Raw genomic sequence first — 16,106 nt, 5'->3', positions numbered from 1 at the left:
CTGCCTGTGTTGTACTGCCTGTGTTGTACTGCCTGTGTTGTACTGCCTGTGTTGTACTGCCTGTGTTGTACTACCTGTGTTGTACTGCCTGTGTTGTACTGCCTGTGTTGTACTGCCTGTGTTGTACTACCTGTGTTGTACTGCCTGTGTTGTACTGCCTGTGTTGTACTGCCTGTGTTGTACTACCTGTGTTGTACTGCCTGTGTTGTACTGCCTGTGTTGTACTGCCTGTGTTGTACTACCTGTGTTGTACTGCCTGTGTTGTACTGCCTGTGTTGTACTGCCTGTGTTGTACTACCTGTGTTGTACTGCTTGTTGCACTGTCTACCGTGGGTCAGAGACGACTGCAATTTCATCTGTGCTGTATGCCGTGCATAAATGGTACATTAGACAATAAAGCTGACTCTGACTTTGACTCTGATGTGATGAAGTAACATTCTCTCGCTGGCCTAAACAAACAAAATGTCTGTAAACAGTGACATTCAATAAAGACATATTTGCCAAACGATTTTGTTAATCTTTTTTTCATGTGTCATCATTCTTCCTTGGCACAGAATTCTTAATGTGGGTCAAACACATTATAAAGGCTTATTTACATAGGGGGCCTCACACATATTTAAAAAAATGTTTATAATCCTATGGGACATTGCAGCTTTTTTCTTTATTCCCCAATGAATTTAAAGGAAAAATCACAGAGTCTCTCCCTAAGGAGTCGATCGACTCTTTCTTTCTGACCTACGATAGATTAGTTCTTCCAGTCACTGACCTGACCTGTGATGGCACAGAAATCTGGTCACATGGTTCTCCACAGGTGCAAATGTTACAGTTATATTACCTTTGTAGATGAAATTGTTCTCTACTCTTGATTTTGGCAAAAAAATCATACTTTGGTTTTGGATCCTTCTTCATGTTCTTAAAAGTAGATTTTCTCAACTTTCTCAATGTCTGTTTAATGCAGGATTTTACCTAAGAGGATGCAGGCGTTAGTTACGACTATCTTCAGGTCCTGAGAGTGAAACAGAAGACAAAGATAACAAGTTTTAACTTTGATGAAGGATTTGTGTGTTTAATAACTTTTCAATGTTAACTGTCTCAGTTTTCAAAACAATAATTTCCTAAAATTCAAACTATCTCACAGAAATGAAATATACATTTCATCACATCACTGTACAACAGAGTCCTTTGAAAAGCAGGGTGGTTTGGCACAATGTTCTGGGGTGTGTGTCAAAGGATACTGATCGTGTGATAGATGAAGTCCAGACGTCATCACTGTTTGATCAATGCCCGGTTCACAGCTCACCCGGCGTCACTCATCTGTTTGAACGCTTGGGTAGGCTATTCTCTATATTAAAAAAAAAAAGGATCCCAAACGACGTTTCCTGACTACTTCTGTTGCTCTGCCCTTTTTGTCTGTCGTTCTGGCAGAGAGCTGCCTTAATAACACAATGTGTCTCCAAATTCTTTAAAACAAGTAACTAAAAGTAGATTTGTGTTTCGTTTTAATAAGTAAAGTAGTTGCGTATCTTTTTCTTTTCTTTCTGTTGAGGGAGCTGTGTTTGATTTGCCCACAAGAGTTCCCATTTTATGACAACACCTGCTCCATGATGCAACTTTGGACTTTGGGTCCTAAGGTTATGATTTTGAATCCCACATTCCAAAAGTTTGCTCTGCAATGATTTTCGAAAAAATTTTTGCAATGTCAAAGAAGCAAAGGTTTGATGCTAAAGAATTCAAAATACAGTGGCTAGTAGTTGTACTGCATTTAGAGTATCAATGCATGTTTCTCGAATGAGCTGTATTTCAGTTAATGTCACTCACAGGCCTGAACATGGACGCCTACATGAAACAGATGATATACTTGCAGTTCATAATCCAGATGTCACTGTTCCGTGTGGATTCAAAGTTCCAAACTTAGTTTTTGCGGAATTTTGCAGAACAATCAGACAAACCCTGTGGAAGCTTTGTGAGGCTTCAGCTGCCTCAAATGTCAGATATTTTCCTTACTTCTTCTCTTTGGTCTTCCTCTAGGCCTCCTGCCTGGCAGTTCAGAACTCAGCATCCTTCTACCAATATATTCACTATCTCTCCTCTGGACATGTCCAAACCATCTCAGTCTGGCCTCTCTGACTTTATCTCCAGAACCTCTGCTGTCCCTCTGATGTACTCATTCCTGATCCTATCCTTCCTGGTCACTCCCAGAGAGAACCTCAGCATCTTCATCTCTGCTACCTCCAGCTCTGTCTCCTGTCTTTTCCTCAGTGACACTGTCTCTAGACCAAACAACATCGCTGGTCTCACCACAGTTTTGTACACCTTTCCTTTCATTTTAGCTGAAACTCTTCTATCACACATCACACCTGACACTTTCCTCCACCCGTTCCATCCTGCCTGGACACGCTTCTTCACCTCTTTTCCACACGCTCCATTGCTCTGGACTGTTGACCCTAAGAATTTAAAGTCCTCCACCTTCTTGATCTCTTCTCCCTGTAACCTCACTCTTCCACTTGGGTCCCTCTCATTCACACACATGTACTCTGTCTTACTGCGGCTAACCTTCATTCCTCTCCTTTCCAGGACAAACCTCCACCTCTCTAGCTTCTCCTCCACCTGTTCCCTGCTCTCACTGCAGATCACAATGTCATCTGCAAACATCATAGTCCATGGAGATTCCTGTCTAACCTCGTCTGTCAGCCTGTCCATCACCATAGCAACAAGAAGGGGCTCAGAGCTGATCCCTGATGCAGTCCCACCTCCACCTTGAACTCCTCTGTCACACCTACACACACCTCACCACTGTCTTACAGTCCTCATACATGTCCTGCACCGCTCTAACATACTTCTCTGCCACTCCAGACTTCCTCATACAATACCACAGTTCCTCTCTGGACACCCTGTCATCAGCTTTCTCCAGATCTACAAAAACACAATGCAGCTCCCTCTGACCTTCTCTGGACTTCTCTATCAACATCCTCAAAGCAAATACTGCATCTGTAGTACTCTTTTTTGGCATGAAACCATACTGCTGCTCAGAAATGTTCTCTTCTGCCCTTAGTCTAGCTTCCACTACTCTCTCCCATAACTTCATTGTATGGCTCATCAGCTTTATTCCTCTGTAGTTGCCACAACTCTGCACATCTCCCTTGTTCTTAAAAATGGGCACCAGCACACTTCTCCTCCATTCCTCAGGCATCTTCTCACTATCTAAGATCCTGTTGAACAACCCAGTCAGAAACTCTACTGCCACCTCTCCTAGACACTTCCATACCTCTACAGGTATATCATCAGGACCAACTGCCTTTCCACTCTTCATCCTCTTCAATGCCCTCCTCACTTCATCCTTACTAATCTTTGCTACATCCTGGTCCACAACAGTCACCTCTTCTAGTCTTTGTTCCCTCTCATTTTCCACGTTCATCAACTCTTCAAAGTACTCTTCCCATCACACTACTGGCACCTGTCAATAGACTTCCATCTCTATCCTTAATCTCCCTAACCTGCTGCACGTCCTTCCCATCTCTGTCTCTCTGTCTTGCCAAACGTTATAGTTCAGTCTCTCCCTCCTTACTGTCCAACCTAGCATACAAATCATCATAAGCTTCTTGTTTGGCCTTTGCTACCTCTACCTTCACCTTACGCTGCATCTCCCTGTACTCCTGTCTACTCTCCTCAGTCCTCTCAGTGTCCCATTTTTCTTATATAACCTCTTTCTCTGTATACACTCCTGAACCTCCTCATTCCACCACCAAGTCTCCTTATCTACTTTCCTTCCAGATGACACACCAAGTACTCTCCTACCTGTCTCCCTGATCACATTAGCTGTAGTTGTCCAGTCATCTGGAAGCACCTCTTGACCACCAAGATAATTGTGGAATTAAATTACATATGGTAGTTTCTGAAATCTGACTACACTCAAACTCTGCTCAGCTAGCTATTACTGCTGATGAAGAGGACAAAGTTACCTTTATAAATAAGAAAAAAAAGAAGTCTTAGTCTGATAATAAGTGTAACAGGGTTGTATGAAGTAGAGTGAAACGTTCAGTCAAGGCTAACTATGTTATAAAAATACGAAAAATAGAAGAAAGGACTTAACTTTGCTCAACCCAGTCTTTGGAAAACTGTTTGATGATGTCAAGTCTAGCGTATCATGTGACTCACTGTTTCCTTCTTCTTCTACCATGCACAGTTGCGTGTGTGACATACACAAAAGTGTAGTCACATTTTTGTTATATTAGATACTTTTCTTGTACTTTGAATAGCCTTTATGTTTATTGAGAATGAATAGGGATCTATATTCTAGGAATACACCTATTCCACATTCCGCCATGCATGACTAATAAAAAGACTGTAACCACATGCAAAAAGAATGAAGAGTGTAAAGATAATTTCCCCACGTGTGGACAATAAAGTAGATTTAAAACTTGACTTGGTTTTATGCCAGAAATGACGTTATTTTGCAGTAGTTTGATGTACGTAGTGGAATCTAGAGTTCTACGCTAAGTTTCATGGCAGCAGCCATTACGGCCGTCCACTGCGTGACATGTGAGTGTTTTTCACTGATAGTATTATTTTTGTTGCTCCTTTAGTCTTGCAAGCTTCTGTTTTGTGTTTTAGATGTGTGATTTATTGTTTACATTGAAAGAGTACACTTCCGTTTTTTATATATTGTTAATTCTCTCCAGTTTTGCCTTGAAGTGCATCTAGTTGTCTTTATACACTAGATTATGCTAATCCAGTGTTAGTATTTGGTTCATGATTATTTCTTGATTTGCATGGCTACGATGATAGAAATGATTACATGATTCTATGAATACTTTAATAGTGATGTGATGATTAAAAACAATACAGTCATTAGGGATGTGACGATACGAAAACAGAATGGACTAATTCTATGCAGTAAGCAACATGATTGGTAAAAATCAACATTATTAGAAATCAAACATTACAGTATATGGATGCTGAGTAATGAAAACATATGGTAATATGGACATATGTGAAAAGAAGAATGTATTGATGATGAAACTGTATGGAGAAAATATGTGTCATTGATATTTTGTGAACATGATTTATGATTGAAATGATTGAAACCCTTTAAAACAAAGAAAGAAAAGTAAAGTGATTTAAGATACTTGACTGTTAATAAATCGAGATGACCAAGGAAGAGAGAACAACCAACACTGAAACTGACTCTGTCTCGTGTTTTTCCCTGTTTATTCAGGTCTACCTGGCAGAGCAGTTTAAAATATAATAATCTGTTTACTAGTCACACCCCTGGGGTGTGTAACAGATTTGCGTGCATGCTGTGCGACATATTTTCCATGAAAAATAATTATTATTTGAAATATTATGCTTATTAAAACAAATGTCCCACAGTTGCAAGAGACAGCAATGAATCAGATGATATGAAAAACATACCATTTGTAACTGTTGTTGAGATTCAGTTTTTCTCTCATTAAGGGGTTGGGACAAGAGAAAATGGTATTTTAGGGGGTATTTTACATTACTTTGAGTTACATTTATAAGTTATATCTGGCCCTTTGAGGGAGGGAAGCCATTATGTTGATGTGACCCTCAGTGAAAATGAGTTTGCCACCCCTGGTCTAGGTGATTCATTTCTATTATACTGTTACCTTACATAACCCAGCTACACAAATATTTATTCCTACTTTTGCCCAGTCTACATGATTACAGCCTTCCAAGACTCTAATTCTTCCAACGACTCACTTGTTATTTTTCTTGTTGGTCTTGTCATGTAATATTTACTTTATTTTCAATTAAGAAAATAAAGTAACCTGGGCTACTTCACTGTAGCCCAGAGGGAAAGAGTTGCTGAACTTTTTCAGGAGAGACTTGCTGATTTGTCTCTGAAGTTCAACTGGAGTAAACAAAGAAGCCCAGCCCACCAGAAAGTGTTAAAACACATTTGCCCCCAACTTGTCCCTCTAATTTCAATTTCTAATTACACCTCCTCATTTTGTGTGACGTTCACCAGCAGTGTGATAGTTGACCTTGCACCTGATTGGTTTCACCTTCTCTCCTCTCATGTATAAATAGTCATTCTCTCCCTTTATCTTTCTTCTGGTTCTTGTTCTTTCCTGTACCCCAACCAGGTTTTCAGATTTTCAGGTCTAATTCAAGCTTGAGAACGTTTTGCTCCTCATTGTCTGCTTTTCTTTTGCACTTTGAATTTCCTCCCTGAGAGTCTGAGGTCATTACGTATACTTGTGGCTTATTTTTTACTTTTTTCTTATCAAAATGTCAATAAAAATGGAAAAAGTTGGTAACAGTCGATTCAAATACAAAAACTACATCTTTGAAATCGCATTGACAACTCCAGAGTACATCCATTCACTGCAGACCTTTGAAATTCGAGATAGTGACATAATCCTTGTCACTCATCCAAAGTCAGGTCAGGACAAACGTTTATGGATTCACATTTATTGCAGACGGTATGGAATTTACTAACATGGCATGGTGTGTAATTATTTACCTGATGCTTCCATACAGGAACTATATGGACTCAGCAGATCATCATCTCCATCTGTGAGTTAGATGGAGGTCTGAATGCATACCCAAACAACTATGAGCAGATGCCGTGGTTGGAGTACCCAGGGCGTCGGGAGCCTTATTCCCTCCGACCATCTCCAAGACTCTTCTCCTCTCATATGATTCCAGATCTCATGCCTCCAGGACTGAAGGACAAGAAGGCAAAGGTCAGTGTGTTGGAACTTAAATCCTGCCATAGAAATAAAAGCATGAATGAGATCATAGAAAATGTACAGTATTAATGTTAAAGACATCAGGTGCTGAACATCCTAACCACAAAAATTGCACAACTATCTCAAAGGACTGAGGAACATACTATTTTACTTCACACATACTTTAATACTATTATTATCATTAAAAATTAACAGATAATTGCAAAGGCAGAGTAAAAGCATGCTTCCCTTACTACGACAGGAAAATAAAATTAGGCTACGATCATGAGTGAAATCTGGCCCAATCACACCTTCCAATGTTATACTGCTCCACAGATCCAATTAAAAACAGGTCAGAAAAAAAGGATTCAAAAAAGAAAGTGAGATGTACATTTTACATATTGTTCATTTCTGTAACAGTGGTACTGGTTGTTCTGGACCACAGGCTGACTGCTGTTTGTTTCCATGTCAGATTATCTATGTGATGAGGAATCCAAAGGACGTCATCGTCTCTTATTACCACTTCAGTCATGTCTATAACGGACTTGACACTCCCGAGAGTTTTGAGCAGTTCTTCGAGGATTTCTTGAAGGGAAACGGTGAGAATCACCAGATCTTTAACATCTGCCTCTGTAGTGTTGTTACATCAGTGATAATTATTTAAAAGTTGTAAGCAGTTGGTGGTTCGATGAAATGTTTTATCAAGTAGTTTATGTTTAGAGACAAATGGACAGCTAGAGACAGAGACAGACAGACAGATATCAAGTATCTATATGCAAATGTAAAGTACTTAAAATCCAATCCAATTTATTTATATAGCAAAATATAAACTAAAATATAAAATATAAATTACTGATAACTTTTAAATAACCACTTATCATAAGCATTTGCACAAAAAAATGGAAACAATATTTTTTAAAGATGTTTGAATTGTGTAAATATTTTCAAATACAATTTAAATGAAAATGTTATTATCTTCAGTGTTCTCGTTTGCGTGCGTCCTTGGCACACATTTTTCGTCAGGGACGCATGATCGTCAGACAGCGTGCGTCCTTTGGGATGCACTTCCATTTAACAAAAATATTCACAATTTTTCCATTTCTTCACTTAAAGTTTGAACCCGGAAATGCCATTATGTTTTGATCTCGCACGAGTTTTCAGAGGCAACAGAGGAGAAATTGGCTTGAAAAACAGGTGTTTTTAAAAACATGATTCCATCTTGCAGTGGGACTATATTTCTGGTTTGACCATATAAGACAGTGGATATCAAAGGCAGACCAGTACAACATCCTCTATCTGACCTATGAGGAAATGATTATGGTAAGAATACCATTTGACACAATATGAATATTCCAAAATGCCGTGGTGACACGTCCAGGGTGTACCCTGCCTCTTTCCTGTAGGCTGCTGGTATCGCCTCCAGCAGACCGGTGACCCACAAAGCAGAAAAGTTAGCTGAAGAAGATTAAATAAATAGATCCATACTCTACATCAATGTTTAATCAGTTTATACTCCTTTGTCTTGTAGGACCTGAAGGCAGCAGTTATGAAGATCTGCACCTTCTTGGGTAAAAACCGGAGTGAAGCAGACGTTGAGAAAGTTGTAGAAAAATCTACATTCAAGAACATGAAGGAGGATCCAAAAGCAAACTACGAGTTTTTACCAACAGTGGAGGGAGACTTTGTCCGCAAAGGTAATGTAACATAACAAATAATTTTATTGGCATGCAAACGAAAATCAGAAGCATCAATTTATTTTTTCTTCACAGGTCAGATCGGTGACTGGAAGAACTACTTAACTGTAGCTCAGAGTGAAAGAGTTGATCGAGTCCTTCAGGAGAGACTCGGTGACTTGTCTCTGAAGTTCATCTGGGAATGAACCACCCCGCCCTCATAACCATACCCGCCATGAAAAATCTGTATCAATCAATCCATCAACTTTTATTAATAAAGCGCTTAATCACATCAACAGACATTTCAAAGTGCTTTAACAGACAAAAAACATGCACCTATTACTTTACAGCTTAGATACTAACTGTTAATGTACCACACAAAGTCTGCCTAAAGATGCTCAAATAAACTCAGCTGTCCAATCTGTTGTCTTCACTGAATCCCACAAGAAATAAATCACATGGTGAGGACAGCCATGATGGACGGATTAGAAACGGTGACACTGAAAAGAAGACAGGAAACTGAGCTGGAGTTGGTGGAAATGAAGATGTTGAGGTTCTCTCTAGGAGTGACCAGGTTGGATAGGATCAGAAATGAATTCAGGTCAGCCTTTGGTAACCCATGCTGATTTTTTTTACGTCAGTCATTTGTTTTCCAGTGGTTTATCCCATTGAGGGCCTGGAACTACCACTACCATATACCTTTTTTTCTTATCACCGTGTAACTTGCTATGTGACAAAGCTCTCTCAGAAACCTGACTTTTCAGTTTTGACCACCTTTAATCTCCTTGCCACCATACAGCTAAACCTTTTTCTGCTCCAGGAGAGCATTTGAGTCATCAAGCACTGATGTAAGGTAAGAAAGACAGGCTTACTGTCTCCATTCTATTTCACCAAAAAGGTGTTTGTTGAAGGCGAGGCCAGTAAAGTTCTTCCACACACATCAAAACATGTGTCTATCCTGAAAGAAACTGGTGCCATCTTTCAGAATTTTGGTAGAACAACATCCTAGGCAGTTTGAGGTCTTTGGATCAAAATTTAAAAAAAATACATAAAAAACTTTGTCAAGTAGTCAAATCCTCAAGGTTGTAATTCACAAGTGCTTGGCCTTGAGTTTGGGTGTTATATTTTATATGTGTACACTATATTTAAAGGTTTCCTAACCAATCTTTGACTGGGAACTCATCGAGACTGTCGAGGTATGGTAAAAGTAGAGCTGAGTGTAGTTTCCACTAATGTCAGGACTTACAGAAGGTTCCTACTTTTTTCTTAATTGAAAGAAAAAGAATTGTGTAATGTTAAAAGAATTGCAGTCCTTTTTTATCTTCCCAAAACAAAGGTTGTAGAAACCTGCAGGTTTAATATTAAACCCTGGAAGCTTTCACTTCGTGTACCAGGGCAGTCTCAGTTCTAAATGTGCCTCAATATTACCGCTTTATCGCTTCCGTTATCTCAAACGATATCAGTGAACTCTGATGTTTCCAATTCTTCAGTAAAACTTCTTCTTGTCCTTTCAGCATTTCCCTTCAGGGGTCGCCACAGCCAATCAGTGTCCTCCATCTAACCCTGTCTTCTGCATCCTCTTCTCTCACACCAACTACCTTCATGTCCTCTTTCACTACATCCATAAACCTCCTCTTTGGTCTTCCTCTAGGCCTCCTGCCTGGCAGTTCAAAACTCAGCATCCTTCTACCAATATACTGCAAAATTCTTACTGTATCTGCTGCGTTAAGGGGGATATCGATATCTTTTTTTTGCAATAGATCAGCAAGGTCACTTTTGACTCCAGCTCGCATTTATACTCAGCGGAGGCAAAGTCCAAAAAGGGAAATAAGGGGCAATAAATCCTTCGTTTGTATCCTGAGACTCCGTGTTCTCATCCGATAGTATTCTAGAGCAGTCCCACACACCGAATTGGGTCGTAAAGCTGTTAACTGTAATCAGTTTTTTTGTTACCTGAGACCAAACTAAATTCCTGCTTTTTGTCATCACTTGTGAGCCAATAGAGAGACAGTTCTAAAATAATCTTTGTTTAGATGATTAATTTCTATTTCCTGGAATAACCCAGGTCATAATGACCATTACCTTACATAAACTGGCCACATTAACATTTATTCAAACTTCTGCCCAATGTCCTTGATTACACTAAGACAGAAGCTGGTCCACCCAAAAGACAAAACTCCACAAACAGATCAAAGAAGTGATCAATGCTGTCCAGTCCATGGAGGAATGCATTGACTTGAACATTGGGGAGACTAAAACAACTACAACACAAGCGTATGGATCAACACAGGAGAGACACCTCCTCAGGACTAGACTCAACAAGCTCAGTTCCATCTTTTTTTTTTTCTTGATTTACTTCTACCTGGATAACTGAGATCATACACAGAGACATCAGTTGTAATTCTTACTTTATTTTCCATTACAGGTCAGATCAATGATTGGAAGAACTACTTTACTGTAGCCCAGAGTGAAAGAGTTGATGAACTTTTTCAGGAGATACTCTGGGTTTTGTCTTGGGCTGGTACATAAATAAAGAAGCCACACCCACAAGAGAGTGTTTACACTGACACATTCAGGCAGTAGCTGTTCATGTGTTAAATGAATGAATTAAACACACTTTATGACACAAGTTTCAAAGTTTATATGAGGAAACTAAATTAACTGAATCAAAAAGGTGAAATTCATCTTGTAAATTATATGAATATAATTCAGGTAATGTCAGGTAATTCTACAAAAAATTATGTTGACATGGATTCATGTTCAAACTGTTTTACAATGAAGACTTTAAGTTATTCACGCCAAGTCGCATCAAACAATTTCTGTTTTATTTTGCCCTCATTTTCTCCCTCTAATTTCAAACCCTCTCCCTCCTCCTTTTTTGTGACGTTCACCGGCAGTGTGATAGTCAACCCTGAACCTGATTCACCTTCTCTGCTCCACCTCATATATAAACAGTGCTTCTCTGCTGATTCTTGTTCTTTCCTGTAACCCAGCCAGGTTTCAGCTTTTCAGGTCTGATTCAAGCTTGACAAAGTTTTGTTCCTGATTGTCAGTTTTCCTTCTGTACTTTGAATTTCCTCCCTGAGAGTGCCTTTTTTGATTGATCTCTGCCTATTTATATATTGGATTATACTTATTATTGTCTAGGAGTGCAATTTACCGGTTTTGTGTCTGACGTCTTTGGATACACTTGTGGCTTACTCTTCACTTCTATTTTAAGAGGGTTGCAAGTTTTCTCATCATCATGTGGAAAAACCACAAAAAACTTGATAACTATCGAGTCAGATACAAAAATGTCAACTTTGAAATTGCATTGACAACTCCAGAGCACATCGATTCACTGGAGACCTTTGAAATTCGAGATAGTGACATAATCCTTGTCACTCATCCAAAGTCAGGTCAGGACAAATATTTATGGATTCACATTTATTGCAGACGGTATGGAATTTACTAACATCGCATGGTGTGTAAATATTTACCTGACGCTTCCATACAGGAAGTATATGGACTCAGCAGATCATCATCTCCATCTGTGAGTTAGATGGAGGTCTGAATGCATACCCAAACAACTATGAGCAGATGCCGTGGTTGGAGTACCCAGAGGATCAGGAGCCTTATTCCCTCCGACCATCTCCAAGGCTCTTCTCCTCTCATCTGATTCCAGAGCTCATGCCTCCAGGACTGGAGGACAAGAAGGCAAAGGTCAGTGTGTTGGAACTTAAATTCTGCCATAAAGATAAAAGCATGAATGAGAGCATCAGGTAATTAAAAAACAGGTTAGAAAAAAAGATTTAATACAGAAATGAGACGTACATTTCACATGATATTGTTCATTTCTGCAACAGTGATACTGGTTGTTCTGGACCACAGGCTGACTGTTGTTTGTTTACATGTCAGATTATACATGTGATGAGGAATCCAAAGGACATTGTCGTCTCTTATTACCACTACTATCATGTCTATCCAGGATTTGAGACTCCGGAGAGTTTAGAGAAATTCTTTGAGAATTTCTTGAAGGGAAACGGTGAGAACCATCGATCTACAACATCTACTTCTGCAGTGTTGTTACATCAGTGGTAATTATTTAAAAGTTATCAGCAGTTGGTCTGATGAAATGATTTATCAAGTAGTTTATGTTTGCAGATGAATGGACAGATACACATGAATTGGAAACAATTCATAAATACATGTTTTTAAAAATGTCGGAATTGTGTAAATATTCGATTTAAATGAAAATATCACTGTCTTCATTTAAAAAACGTCATTATCTACTCATCAATGCCAAAGGAAAATTTAATTCAGAGGCAACAGAGAAGACGTTGGCTTAAAAAATAGATGTGAATAATGACTGAACTGTTTTTGAAAACATGACTCCATCTGGGTCCTGCCCGGAGTTTCTTCCTTAGTGAGGGAGTTTTCCCCCGCTGCTGTCTCTTATGCTTATTCTGGGGGGTTCTGTTGGGTTTCTCTGTCTGTTAAAGCACTTTGAAATGTCTGATGTGGTTAAACGCTATATAAATTGAAGTTGATTGATTGATCTTGCAGTGGGACCATGTCTCTGGTTTGACTTCATTAGAAAGTGGATATCAAAGGCAGACCAGTACAACATCCTCTATCTGACCTATGAGGAAATGGTTATGGTAAGACTATCATTTGAAACCGTATAAAAAATAATTACTCCATGACGCCGTGTCACTAGTCCAGCTGGCCTATCCCAGCTTACTACAGCTGGAATAGGCTGCAGACCAGTGACCCGCAAAGCAGAAAAATCTGCTGAAGACGTGATCAGTTTATTCTTTAAAGCGTGGTTTTGTCTTGTAGGACCTGAAGGCAGCAGTTATTAAGATCTGCACCTTCTTGGGTAAAAACCTGAGTGAAGCCGACGTTGAGAAAGTTGTAGAAAAATCTACGTTCAAGAACATGAAGAAGGATCCAAAAGCAAACTACAAGTTTATGACAATACCAGAGGGAGACCATCTCCGTAAAGGTAATGTAATATAATTAATATCTATGTTAGCATGTAAGCAAACATCAGAAGTATTAATTTATTTTTTCATTACAGGTCAGATCGGTGACTGGAAGAACTACTTAACTGTAGCTCAGAGTGAAAGAATTGATCGACTGTTTCAGGAGAAACTCGGTGATTTGTCTCTGAAGTTCATCTGGGAATGAACCACCCGCCCTGACAGCCATGCCCACCGTATCATTCTCCATGCACTTATTACTTTACAACGTAGACATTAACTATTAATGCACCACACAAGGTCCGCTCAAAAAGCTCAAATAATGATGAACAAACTCTGCTGTCCCATCTGTTGTCTTCAGTGAACGTCACAAGAAATAAATCATGTCTTTACCTGTAATGACGATTATCACGGCCATTATGGATGAAAGGTATTAAGAATAAAATCCTCTGAATTTAGCCTCATGTAACCTTATATAGGTGAGACAGAGTCAGAAAAAGATTGGGAAATATGTTGCTGAAGAAGTTAATCAGAGACAGAAGAACTAGCGGTTGGTGCAAATGCACATGTTGGAGAAGGAAATATAGGTGATGACAAAGTGATGGGTAAGTTTGACCTCCAGGAAAGAACTTGGAGGGGCAGGTGATGGTAGACTTTGCGAACAGGATTTCCTTCTTCCAGAAGGACAATGTTTATTAGACAGTGGTAACGACAGCCATGATGGACGGATTGGGGACAGTGGTGTGGTCAGCCATGATGGACGGACTAAAGACAGTAGTGTGGTAACCCATGATGAGAAGACAGGAAACGAGGTGGAAGTGGAGGAAATGAAAACGTTGAGGTTCTCTAAGAGTGACCAAGTTGGAATCGGATCAGAAAAGAGTTTATCAGAGGAACAGCCACGGTGAGATGTTGTGGAGACAGACTTGGGTGGTTTGGACACGTCCAGATGAGAGACAGTGAAGACGTTGGTGAAAGGATGAGGAGAGTGGAGCTAACAGGAGACCGCTAACGGGACAAGATCAAAGAAAACGCTTGGAGTAATTAGAAACGAGAAAAGACTCAAAAACCCCAAAGGAAAGCAGGGGGAGTAGTTCTGTTTCACTTGTTCGTCAGCTTTTCAGGAAATTAGTGGAGTTCTGCTGCTCTCTGATGGCAGGCTGGTGCAATAACACCCCAGGTTGTAAAAAAACAGCTAACAGACAACAGTCAGTCATCTCCAGATTACCACCGCCACATCCACCGCAGCGGGTCACGGGGAGCCTATCTTGGCAGCATATGGCGTGAGGCAGGGGACACTCCGGGCATGACGCCAGTGCACCGCGGAGCCACACAACCATGCACACACACACACTCATTCCTACGGGCAATTTGGAACGGCCAATCAACCTGAAGCGCATGCTTTTGGTTGATTGGCCACACAGACACGGGGAGAGCATGCAAACTCCGCACAGAGCGGGACTTGAACCCTGACCCGCCGTGCTGTGAGGCGACAGCGCTAACCACTGCGCCACTATGCCGCCCTAACAGACAACAGTAAACCTTTAAAGGGACAGTAAACTCATTATAAATATGTATTTTGTTTATAATTATGAAAAAATAAAGATTAAAAAAATTCCAGATGTCTGGCATCATCCCTGGTGTCAGGAAACCTTAAAACATGGGGTCATGCGTCATCGGCAACACTTGTCGCTTCGTCAGTCAGGGCAGCCATTACAACACAATGCGATCAATGAAGTGATACATCTTCATTTGAGATGATTCCTTGATAAATAAGCGTGACAATATTGGCTTGTTATGTTGTCCCTTGCCATATATTTATTTAATACGGATATGGAATTACCCGATGTCTACGATTGCGTCACTTCCGTTATGAGGGAGCGCATCTGTAACGTATGATATATTTTGTTAGTAACAGTTACGTTTCATCACTTCCGGTACCTCAAGTGACGTCAGTGAACTCTGATGTTTCCACTTCCTCGTCTCAGTAACACCAAATAACATTGAAAAGAGTAATGAAGGTAATAAAGACAATAAAGTTCTTCGTTAGTCTCTAACTTACGTGTCCGGATCAAACTGTGGACTACAAACGTCAGGAGCTTTTCAACAACAAACATGGCGGCAGTGGGGGGGAGGGGCGATGTGATGACGTAAAACTACAAAAAAAAAAAAAAAAAACAAACGCGGTGATAAAGATTTACCTGTCGAGGCTCGATGGCGGAAAACTCCAGGTGTCGACTCCAAAACTGTTATTTATTTATTTTTCTTCTTCGTTGATTAATATACACTTGCGTGTCTGAATTGAGTCGTAGCAACACCGCCCCCACCATTTCCGGTGGTGGTGGTCTGTTACTGCAGGATGTCCGAGAATTCCGTTCTTCGCTCGTCTCCACATGGTGGTTAAATACTGGAGTTAAATTAATAGAAAATTCAGAGGGATTTGAAACTATAACATGACAAAGTATTAGATTTCAATCTGTCAGTCTGATGTGATTCTTTAATCAGTTCTGTAGGAAGCAAAAGTCATAAAGAGAAGTCGCTCAGAGGCGTCCAACCTGACATTTCAATGGATAATTAAACATTAGTATAATTCAACATGTTACGTTAATGATTAATCAAGGAAATAAAAAAATGGTGCATACCATTTTTATGAGGATCCAACCTCCTTAATTTTTGTAAAGCTCAATTCATTAATGTGTGTAAGGTTCTTCTACAAGCTCCTGAAGCTCCTGTTTGTGAAACAAAGAAACATTTAAATTGCCAATATGTCTTGT

At 39.8% G+C, this 16,106-nt stretch overlaps 3 protein-coding genes across 3 annotated transcripts in view; 2 read left to right on the top strand and 1 right to left on the bottom strand.

Annotated features, from left to right (window-relative positions):
* Positions 1–6,599, bottom strand: part of LOC137609806 (amine sulfotransferase-like) — a 28,497-nt gene extending 21,898 nt beyond the window's left edge. The window contains exon 1 of the mRNA XM_068337108.1: positions 6,488–6,599. The gene's annotated coding sequence lies outside the window, so the exon portion shown is untranslated. The remainder of the gene's footprint in view (positions 1–6,487) is intronic.
* Positions 6,088–8,780, top strand: LOC137609808 (amine sulfotransferase-like). The gene is made up of 6 exons (XM_068337112.1): positions 6,088–6,406; positions 6,505–6,710; positions 7,168–7,294; positions 7,921–8,015; positions 8,224–8,389; positions 8,465–8,780. Exons 1-6 carry the CDS (start codon positions 6,253–6,255, stop codon positions 8,572–8,574), a joined length of 858 nt encoding a protein of 285 aa, XP_068193213.1. The 5' UTR covers positions 6,088–6,252; the 3' UTR covers positions 8,575–8,780.
* Positions 8,781–11,362: 2,582 nt separating this feature from the next.
* Positions 11,363–15,614, top strand: LOC137609838 (amine sulfotransferase-like). The gene is made up of 6 exons (XM_068337170.1): positions 11,363–11,766; positions 11,865–12,070; positions 12,266–12,392; positions 12,914–13,008; positions 13,190–13,355; positions 13,431–15,614. The coding sequence occupies exons 1-6, from the start codon at positions 11,613–11,615 to the stop codon at positions 13,538–13,540; spliced, it is 858 nt and encodes a 285-aa protein (XP_068193271.1). The 5' UTR covers positions 11,363–11,612; the 3' UTR covers positions 13,541–15,614.
* The last annotated feature ends 492 nt before the right edge of the window (positions 15,615–16,106 follow it).

The sequence above is a fragment of the Antennarius striatus genome, chromosome 16 (genome assembly GCF_040054535.1).
Source record: "Antennarius striatus isolate MH-2024 chromosome 16, ASM4005453v1, whole genome shotgun sequence".
NCBI lineage: Eukaryota > Metazoa > Chordata > Actinopteri > Lophiiformes > Antennariidae > Antennarius > Antennarius striatus.
The sequence above is the reverse complement of the archived record's forward strand: the minus strand, read 5'-3'. Positions and strand labels throughout refer to the sequence as shown.